Source organism: Quercus suber, unplaced genomic scaffold, assembly GCF_002906115.3.
Source record: "Quercus suber isolate HL8 unplaced genomic scaffold, Cork oak 2.0 scaffold_1184, whole genome shotgun sequence".
NCBI classification, from domain to species: Eukaryota; Viridiplantae; Streptophyta; class Magnoliopsida; order Fagales; family Fagaceae; genus Quercus; species Quercus suber.
In genome coordinates, this window is record NW_027070583.1 from 1 (window position 1) to 10,817 (window position 10,817).

General features: G+C 33.6%; 1 protein-coding gene across 20 annotated transcripts; it reads left to right on the forward strand.

Moving 5' to 3' along the window:
* Window positions 1-2,288: 2,288 nt before the first annotated feature.
* Window positions 2,289-8,769, forward strand: LOC112030729 (importin beta-like SAD2). 20 transcript variants are annotated; one of them, XM_065769510.1, is made up of 7 exons: window positions 2,300-2,808; window positions 3,880-4,075; window positions 4,236-4,291; window positions 4,377-4,571; window positions 4,652-4,702; window positions 4,795-8,186; window positions 8,557-8,769. In XM_065769510.1, the coding sequence occupies exons 1-4, from the start codon at window positions 2,738-2,740 to the stop codon at window positions 4,405-4,407; spliced, it is 354 nt and encodes a 117-aa protein (XP_065625582.1). In that variant the 5' UTR covers window positions 2,300-2,737; the 3' UTR covers window positions 4,408-4,571; window positions 4,652-4,702; window positions 4,795-8,186; window positions 8,557-8,769. The 20 variants fall into 20 exon arrangements, 17 of the variants coding, with proteins under 17 accessions (XP_065625580.1, XP_065625582.1, XP_065625585.1 ...); XM_065769513.1 differs by lacking the exon at window positions 4,652-4,702 and having other exon boundaries at window positions 5,195-5,246; window positions 8,106-8,186; XM_065769508.1 differs by adding an exon at window positions 3,330-3,400 and having other exon boundaries at window positions 2,289-2,808; window positions 4,377-8,186.
* Window positions 8,770-10,817: the final 2,048 nt, after the last annotated feature.

Consider the following 10,817-nt stretch of genomic DNA (forward strand, 5'->3'; position numbering starts at 1 on the left):
TAAAGTCTTTATCATCGAAAAAAGTTATGGAGTTTATTTCCCACTTAAACAAAAAACCAATTGGTGTATTGATATGATGATAAAAGCAACCATCAAGAATAGATGCTATATATTATATACACATACACACATATTTGTACCATTTAAATAGATGTAATCAAAACAAAGTGCCGCAAACTAAATACATACTGTAAGATTCAAATAACAAATTTATAGTGCCAACTGCCAATGGGAAAGAATCAAAGAATTGACAAAAAGATGGTAAAACTAAATGAAAGATATACAAAAGAATCTTTAAAATTGCATGGGTAATGGTATGACAGCGTGTACATCAACGACGATAGTAATATTTGAACTCCTTGGTGATCTTAATCCCAATAATTGAATCTTCTTTTGGTATTTTGTACTTGGAATCGTAGTTTTACTTTCTTTTTCTTTTTGCTACTTCAAGTTTCAAATCTAATGACTTCTCTTATAAAAAATAAAAAACTCCGATGACTTCTCCCTCTCTTTTTGGAACCTTTTCTTTTCAAAGAGTTGAACTTGCATTAGCTGCAAGTGTAAATCCCATTTGTGATTCTGTAGCAATAAGATAGACAAGTTGATATTGATCACATCATACTCTTGTTGTCTTATCACCGTTCATCATTACATACCACTCCTGCATCAAGGTATGTGCAAATATGTACATTTAAAAGAAGTTTATTACATGCGTTAGTTAGAGAATTCATAATTTCAATTGTTTTTTTATGCTTGTAAAAATATGTATATTAACGTATGTGCAACAAATTTTTGCCTTTTCAAAAATACTCCCTTCAATTCTATTAAAATTTGAAAACTACAAAAATAATGAGAAACTTTATGGTAATGTCTCCTTCAAATTTTTATTTTTTTATTTTTAAGTATATACACTCATTTTGTATTAGTGTCTAATTTGTTCTTTATTATTCAATTTTTGCCACATATAACTCATTAATTTTGTGAACATTTAAGAAATACTATGTTTATAAAAATATATAACTAAATCTCTTTAGTAAATGTTCATTTTCTTTTCCAAAACAAACTCATTTTCGTTTCCAAAACAAACTCATTTTCGTTTGCATTTAGAAAGTTTGGGATGAAAGGATATGATTTTATTTATTTTTTACATATTTATATTAGATTGATATGTTAAGGCATTAGAAGATGACATTTATTAGGTTATTTATTTATTTATAAAGAAACAAACACACACACACAATAGAAAAGGAATGAGGTACATTTATTAATTAATTTGTAAGCATTTTATGCTTTTGAATCTTTAATAGCTGATTTAAAAAAAGAAATTGCAACTATAATTTTTGCCACTTCGATCAAATTGAAGCAAATGGAGGAACCCCCAATTAATAATTAGGACAAAACTTAGGTACAGTACCTTAGGTGCTATTCCTTAGATTCTGCTCTTAAGATTTAGCCATGTGGCTACTTAATTAAAAAATACACTTCATTCCAATGAGAGAAAATCCACACGGCAGAATTTTAAAAGGGAAACCTAAGGAATAGTACCTAAGTACTGTACCTAAGTCTTGTTCTAATAATTAACACTTGCATGTATGAAAAGAAAATAGATGTCTACCAAAGTTCTCAACGTTTATAAGAACAAACAAGTAAAACTTTTAAAAAAAAAATTTAATATTTTTTTTTGATAGAAGATAAAATTTCTACTCTAACTTAATCTAAATGTATATTTGTGTGAAATTCCCTCCTAGAGACTTGAACTCCGGCTTTTACCCTTAATACTCCACAAAAATTTATATTTGTGAAGTGACCACTGCACTAAGTGTGTGTGGCAATAAAAATTTCAAGATTTACATGCAAGGTCAACGTGGAAATCCAAAAAAAAAAAAAGAAATCTATCAAAGCAAAACCGGCAAAATTTGCCAAATAATAGATTTTTAGAAAAAATTTTGGTGCATGGCATGCGGATGAAAGATTTTAGTTAGTTGGATTGTTTTTGAAAATCGAGTTTAAGAAACTCGATTTTCAACACGTTTTTCTATTGCGCTAAGTCTGAAATGGGCAAAAAAAAAAAAAAAAAAGTAGAACTCGAGTCTAAGAGACTCGAGTTCCAGTTTCTTAAACTCAATTTTCACTTTTTAAAAATAAAAACAGGCTAACTTACTAAAATGTTTCATCCATGTGCGTTTTTGCAAAAATTTTCCTAAAAATCTATTATTTGGCAAAGTTTGCCAAGCAAAACCATACATTAGTCTGAAGTCTGAAAAAAAAAAAAAAAAAAAAAAAAAACCAGAACTGTTTTGGCAAAACCCCATTTGTTTTTGGCATTTTTGCAAATTGCATGCACCAACACAATTCAAATTTCTCTCTCTTTCTGTTTCCAGAGAGAGAATGAGCGGAGGCTAATGGGTTTGGCCTTTTCAATACGACGACGTTCACCCCATCCTCGACTGGATCTGCCCCAGTCTCCGCTTCTCTCTCTCTCATTTCTGTTTCCAGAGAGAGAGAGAGAGAGAATGAGCGGAGGCTAAAGTTTTTGACCTTTTCAATACGACGACGTTCGCCCCATCCTCGACTGGATCTGCTCCAGTCTCCTTCTCTCTCTCTCTCTCTCTCAATTTTCCATTTCAATTAGGGTTTCTTATTTTCGTTTATTTTAAATCACAGGCGTGAGCAATTTTCCACTGAATTTGAATTTCTTGGGTGATTACAGGGAGAGAGGACTTGGACTTTGCTTTTGATGATAGCGTTTCTGCCTTTTCTGCTAGACCAGGAAGGAAGCACCTTTTTGGCGTTGAAGAAAGATATTGGGTATTCTTTCTACACGTTGCTTTTACTTGTACATGGTTGTCAACTACCATGGACTGAAATTCACTCACCGCTTCTACAACTTACCAATAACAACATGGTTGTTGTACATTTTCCGCTTTGAATTGACAAATAATGTATGAAACATATTTGGGGTTAGGGTTTCAAATTTGCATCATAGTGATTGTTGTTGTATATGCCTTTGATGATGAGTTTTCGTTTTCAGTTAAATATGCATATTTATTGCATGCCTTTTTTCATGTTTGAGAGATAGGGCTTTTAAAGTTTAAACTGTAACTTTTGTATTAGGTTCATCTCCATTTGAAATGGGTTTATTTCGTGGTTTTTATTAAATGTTACGAATCTAAAGATGTAACAAGTGCCGTTCCATAACTTTTAGCCTTTCCCCGTAAGCTTACCAACAAAACGCTTGTGTTTGTGTATAAAAGCTTTCTTCTAGAAATTAAAAACGCTTTACATATTCAAGTACTTCTTAGCTTCACATTAATAATTTTGGTTTACAGATGAAAACAGAGGTAAAGTGTGAAATGGATTTGTTGGGGTTGTGGTTTTACTTTTGGCACAAAGGATTAAGGTATGCTCAGTGTTTGATACTTTATTTCTCTGATTTTAATCAGTTGATGGTTTTGAGTCCAAGATTTTGGACACTATGCAATGGAGTTTCATTTTAGGAGCAGAAGTTTTAGCGAGTTTGAATCATGATGGATGATATTTATCTGTGTCTTAATTTGATGCTGAATCCAATGATTATCTTCTGGGTTGTATTTGGTTTTCACTTTATTTTATTATATTAACTAAACATGGTGTTAGGTTCATTATGACATGACACATTTTTGTGTGCCCACTTAATGCAAAAGATGCCAAAGGTAAAACCTTATCCAAGCCACCCCTTCTAGTACCTCACTTTGTTGGGGGACAACTTCTCCATCTTTTAGCTTCTGATGAATTTTTTTGTTGTTGATGTATTTGTGGTCAATTTTTTGGGTTAGTATTTTGCTTCCAATGCTGATTTTTTTAATTAAAGAATTCTTAAAAATTGTAATTTATTTCTAGGGTTGCAACTTTGGCATATAAAGCTGAAGCTTTAGAGTTGCAGAAACAACTCAGGCATATTCAGTCTCAATTTGATATGCACACTGGCCAGGCTTTGTCTGTAATCCAAGGGAGATGGGCACAGGTCGCTGCAACATCTACTGTCAATGGACACCTTACAGATCCAGATGCTAGTCTTTCAGTGAGAAATTTAGAGGTATGTAAGCTATTATAAATGGAATATATTTTTGAACTTGTTCGCTTTTTATGATAGTTTTGATTTAAACTATGCAAAATTGATTAGTCCGGTTCTAGAGTTCTTTAAACTTATGAATGAGGTTGAGAATGAGGACCTTGATTTATTTTGGAGACTATAGTGGACAAGTTTGGGGAGGAGATGGCACCTTAAGCTCTTGGGTTATGCCAGAATTTGGTACTGTTAGCCTCCATTTTATTTGATTTTACACGTATATTCATAAGTCCTTGACAACTTCTTTTTTTAATAAATATTCAAACAGCTGCATTTTGGAGGTGCATGAACACAGCTGAAGCTGAAGATGAAGCTGATGATCCTGGTGCTTTGGCTGCAGTTGGCTGTTTGCGTGCCATTAGCACAATTCTTGAATCAGTGAGCAGGCTTCCTCAACTTTTTGTCCAAGTTGAACCAACGTTGGTCCGTATAATGCATAGAATGTTAACAAGTGATGGCCAAGGTATGTATTCTAATACCTCAATCTGGCTTATTTTTGACATTGTTTCTATTCTTTTCTGAATCTTTTTATTTCCTGATAAGGTTTTGCTGCCAAAGAGGATTGGTGGGCCTTTTATATGTTGTTATCAATAAGTAATAACTCTCAAGGGTATTTAATTTGATTGTGTATTATGTTTTCTGTATATATTGGATTCTTTATCTTCTTGAGTGTTTGCGGTTGACAGTTGTTTAAAGGATTGGTATTTCTGCTATTTCGTATGGGTATGTAAAGGGTTGCTGTATCCTGTCCTTGTGCCTTCACATGTAAATATACACAAGCACTTCTGCATAAAGGGTAATTCTACTTTGTTACCACTGTTCATTTTTCTGTTGAATTTTCTTGTGGCTTGCCAAGTAAAAAATTTAATTTTTTTCTTATGCCCCCGGTCTTTGAGTTTTGTATTAGTTTCTCATTTGTTCTTTTATTATTCAATTTCTACCACATACTTCACAATGCTACTGAAGGAAACAGAGTTGGCACTGTGACGAGTATTTCTTGCACATTTATACAATAAAGTATTGTACTACGGTGCGCATGTAACTTGCTAAAAGCTTACTCCGTGGGAATACAATTGATTATTGCAGGACCTTATGTATGCTTCCGAAAAGGCAGCTCAGGTTCATGTGCACCATAGTGGTATGATTTCTGCCTATGATCTGTACGAACTATTTATGTATGGAGTTGTATGTCTATTCACTTTGCACTAGAAAGAATAGAACACTAGGTTAGTTGTTTATATCTTTCCAGTTTTAAGCAAGTCTATAAACAACTAGATTTATTAATCTATCCCTTAATATGGGCGGCTTATTTTTTCCTTTTTTATCCAGTCAATGGATGTATGGATCCTTGGTACTTAGTTCTTTCCATTAAAACACAGATTTGGTGCTTTTCCAATTGGCCTGTACTCTAATTTAAAACCCACACAAATTTGGGGGTTCTGAAGTTTGAATTATGTGCTAGCAAACATGACTTTGAAAAACAGCTAAAAAAAAGGTGCTAATCATTACAGATGAATTCATTGTATGACATTATTCTACAGGTTTAGTTTGAGTCCATACAACACTAAAGAATAAAAAGGACAAGGGATAGAAAAAAAAAATGCTCATAGAATATTATTGTTAGGAAGAGCTAAACATCAAAAGGGTGAAATGACAAAGTGCTTGCCCTTTTACAATGTCAAGGCTCATTTTACAAGGATCTGTTGCTCTCAACTTGACTTGAGTGTCATCCAGATCTAGATCCCTCTTGAATCTATCTTTGGAGGTGGCATAGACCATCTTACTTTTCACTTTTGATGTATCAAGTTGACCTGAAAAACAAGAGAGTCAACTTTCATAGGCAACATTGCAGACCAAATTGTTTATTATTTTGGCCTCCAATATAATCGCACGCCTCCAAAGAGGAGAAGCGTTCAGCCTGGAAGCCAAATCTAGTTTGGCATCCAATTTCTAGTTCTATTGTGTCATTAACATTTTGAGAGTAGTTACATTACTTGGGAAGCAAAATTTGCTATGATTTTTTCGTCAGAATTTATGTGCACAATATTCCAAAGGAGAAACATTAGTCTTTAAGCATGCATATTGACTTACTTGAGGAAAAGTAGAATTACCATGCAATGAAAAAAATCTTGCTTTCTGGAAATTCTCATCAGTGATGAAATACAAATCATGGGCAGCACCCATTGGCAGGCAGAGACTCTACAAAGTCCTCAGGTTTCATCTGGGCTTCCAAGTTTCTCCACAACCTCTTCTTGATTCTCTAATTTTGAAACTAATGAACCAGTGATTCCTATTTACTTTTAGCTCCAAGAATTTGAGTTTACATTCATCACACAGCCATTCCAAATGCCGCATTTGCCTAATAGATATCATCATGGATTTATAATAAGCACAATAGGAATTTGTTAGGATAGGACAATATCAAGAAATGCATATCAGCATTTATTTTAGTATACTATGCGTCATAGTTATTGGACAAAGCATATTATCATCACCAGATTGCATCACAACTAATTGGACTTTCAAGCTTACACAAAGAGATGATGAAAATACTACCTGCTGTTTATTTTGTTAAAATGTTCTCGTGGAACAGAAATGATTTTGGGACAAGTGGCACAATCCTAATACTATTTTCTACAATAAATGGTGATGTGCTAAACATATTGGGACAAGTGGCACATCCTAGGACTATTTTCTAGATCTGCTTTACCTAATTTCTAAAAGGAATCATTTACTTTGATGACGGATGGAATATATATGAATACGATGTTTCTTCCTATAAATGTTCAAGCCAATCCAATTTGATAGTATAAAATCAATTTTCAGCTCACACAAGCACTAATCTGTTAAAACTGGTAATCTATATGACTATATCTTGCCAAAAGCAATCCAATTTGATTTCTTTCTCTTTAGCCCATAATGTTAAAGAGATTCATGCCTGTGGGAAAATTTTCTATTCAATTCTTGTGTTTGAAAATTTCTGTACAATTCTCCTGTTAATTCAAATAAGAACTTTCAAACTTAACTGTCAAATGGGTCTAGATGAGTAAATCTTGCAGCTTTAATTCATATTCAGGGCAAGTGTTTTGAGGCAAACATCAATCACAATGTGGCAGAAAATGTAAATTTAAAACTACAAAATCAGGAAAATCTGAATGTGGGGGACAACATGAAATGCTATTAGACTTGCTACACCAAAAGTTTAGCTGTTCAAGCTTACCAGGTATTCTAACTAATAGACTTTGTTCCATTCCTAGAAGACCTGATACTTGGGATGCATAGTTAGCTTGGGCAATAGGAGTTCTAAAAGGCAGAAAAGCTTTGTTGTTATCATTTTTGAAGTTTCTTGGATTGCTCTTATATATCCAACTTGGATGGAGAAAACTCTCAATGGCATGAGAACAACTTAAAGATGAAAAAACTACATTCAATATTATTGTCATAAAGGATAGATGGACTGGCATCAAGCTGGCATATTGTGAATTCTGCTAGAAACAAAGGTTGTGTTCTTTTTGAAATATCCCTATGACTGTATTTGATTCTAATTCTTAACCTTTGTATTTTTCTATCTTCTGTTTGGTTTTGATGATATGTTGTCCTGTAATCTATTGTGTTTTATCCTTATTGGGGATTGGGCTCTTTGTATTGTTTTGGTTCTTTTTTGGTAGTCTGCTAGTCTGTTTGCAATTTATTTGTTTCTAATGAATAAATCTCATTCAACTTTAAAAAAAAAAGGATATTTAGGAAACAAAAGGTTATTCTTAGCTAATCAATATTGCTTTATTTTTTTTTTATGATGAATATGTTCTCATTCGGCTAAAAAGATGATGTTTAGGGAATCAAAGGATGTGCTTAATTAATAAAGACGGTGATGGTGAGCCCATCACCTGGTTAGGCAATGTTGCTTCCTTCATTATTTTTGCAAAAGCTACTGCACCTTGGTCTAAATGAAATTTGATATCATGTTCCTATACATTTATTTGCTACTGGTATGCAGTTTCTTAATTCCGAATTCAGAACAAGCATCTCAAATCTATAAGAAGGGGGACATGACCAAGAAGCACTCAGCTGAAAGCTAGTAAGATTTGTTTGTGCTGAAGGCCTATGTAATATGAAAGCTTGTCTTTTACAATCTATTTTGGACCAATTTTGCCACCCTACCATCATGCACCTGATCTTTTCTTATTTTCAACTTCAGCGTGTCTCACACGCTTCTAGTCAGCTTTGCATTAAACCAAAAGCTGATTTTGTGTGGCTTGGGAAGACAAGCTCATAAATGAGCTTTGACCAATCAAGTGGGTACACTGAACCCAACAGACACTGCACTGCAAATATGATTTAATTCATATTTAACTTTCTACCGGTGGAATTTCGTTTTCAATTTTTAGTCTAATTTTGTAGATTTTTGCCGTATGAATATATGATATATGGTTCATTTTGAAATGCAGAATTCATTTTAAAAAGATTTGAGAGCACAATGTTACTGAAGGAAATGGTGCAGGCACTATGATGATTTTTTTTTTTTTTTTGAAGATTTGTTCGGCACTATGATGTTTCTTGAACATTTGTATTGTATAGTTTTGTACTATGGTGCACATGTAATAATGCTAAAAGGTTTGCTTGATGTCAATACAATACCATTGAATTGTAGTTAAGCTGGATGCCTAGGAGTTCTGGTCATGCTGCTCATTCTCATCTTCAGAAAGCATTAAACTGAGCATTTCATTTTCAACCTAGTAAATTAGAGAAACAATGCCCAGTTTTTAAATTAACTGCTATTTTTTTTCTAAGAGTCTCAAAATTAAGAAAACTTCGACCAGACCTACAAATTACCTAAGGTTTCTTAAAAAAAGAAGAGCTCTACCAAATCCATACGCAATTTATAAAAATTCTGAAAAACTAGAACTACAATTAAAATCATTAAATTTAGTTGACAGTATATAAATCAATATTAACCAAAACAACTGGCATAAAAGATCAAAGATACCAGAATGCTACTCGAGACGTTTACTCGTTTTTTTTTAGATAACAAATTAACCATGCTACTCTTTGTATAAAGTAATTGATATTATTAAGAGTCTTGTAGTTCAACTGGTTAATACATTTATATGTTTTCATCATTTCTCCTATTTTGTAACCATTGAATTATTTATTAAAGAGTAAATTGCAAATTATAAACCTAAAGTTTGGGTGTATTTGGATTTTATACCTAAAGTTTCAGAATTTGAATTTTATCCTCTGAAATTTGAGATATTTGGGTTTTACATTCTTACATTTCAGAATTTAAATTTTATTCCCTAAATTTTAGGAGTGTTTGGATTTTATTCTTAAAAGTTGGGGAATGTTTGGATTTTACACTCAAAAATTTCAAAATTTAGGGGTGTAAAATTTAAATACCTCCAAACTTTGAATGTAAAATTTAAATTCTAAAACGTCAGGTGTAAAATCTAATCACATCCAAACTTTAAGGGTAAAATTCAAATTTTAAAATTTCAGCATATAAAATCTAAACACTCTTAAACTTTAAAAGTATAATTGTGTGCCCGAAGAGGCACACATTAGTAAAATCCATTTGTAATTTATCTTTTGTTAAAGCAGTCTCGCACCTTTTTTTTTTTCTTTGACTTGGAGATTTTCTTTATTTTTTTTTTTTTTTTTTTTTTTTTGGATTTTACTCTTAAAATTGGGAGATTTTGGATTTTACACCAGAAATTTCAAATTTAGGGTGTTAAAATTTAAATACCTCCAAACTTTAATGTAAAATTCAAATTCTAAAACTAGGTGTAAAATCTAATCACGTCCAAACTTCAAGGGTAAATTCAAATTTAAAATTTCAGCATGTAAAATCTAAACACCCTTAAATTTTAAGGGTGTAATTTGTAATTTATCCTTTGTTAAAAAAAAAAAAAAATTGACTGCAGTCTGCACCCTTTTTTTTTTCTTGACTTGGAGAATATCTTTTTTTTTTTTTTTTTTTAGAATCAAAAGCGAAGATAGAACTCATCAATATCTAGACTTTCAGAACCCCATGAAATTTCACCCATCGAGCAAAGAAAAGCCAATGCATACGGTATTAGATTTCAATGCCCCTATTCCCATTAAGGCTGTGTTTGTTTCAACTTCAAACTACTTCCGGAAATCAATTTCCGTAAAATGTGGGTGTTTGGCTGCTTAAGAAAATTGGGTCAACGGAAAAGAATTTCCCCTTTGACCGAAAATAAGCCTCCCCTGGTGAAAATGCATTTCACCTTCTATTTTACCTTCAAATGGCATTTTCCGGAAAATTGAGAAACGGAGAGCACAACAACAACAACAACACACACCACAGGAGCAAGAACCGAAAAAAAAGAGAAACCAACGCAGTCCGATCCACCAAAAAAAAAGAGAAACCAGAAAAACGGACCGATCCACCAAAGAAAAAGAGAAACCCAGAACAAACGGACCGATCCACGCAGTCCGTTCACGAGCCTTCGACTTCGCCGGCGCCACGAACCGACGAACCACGAACCGCGCCATCGCACCTCGAGCTCCGATCGCAGCACTCGCCATCGCACCTCGAGCTCCGGTCTCGCACCTCGCCATCGCACCGCGCTGATCGCGCCATCGCGCCATCGCCATCGCACCTCGATCGCGCCATCGCACCTCGTCGTCGACCCAGACCCATCGCCTCCTTCATCGCGCCATCGCTCCAACGCCGCTCGACCAGACC

Coding starts and splice junctions, on each gene's coding strand:
- LOC112030729 (XM_065769504.1), top strand. CDS start 4,192: ATGAGGTTGAGAATGAGGACCTTGATTTATTTTGGAGACTATAGTGGA. Junction 4,292..4,376: donor TTGGGTTATGCCAGAATTTG/GTACTGTTAGCC, acceptor ATATTCAAACAG/CTGCATTTTGGAGGTGCATG. Junction 4,572..4,651: donor GTTAACAAGTGATGGCCAAG/GTATGTATTCTA, acceptor TTTCCTGATAAG/GTTTTGCTGCCAAAGAGGAT.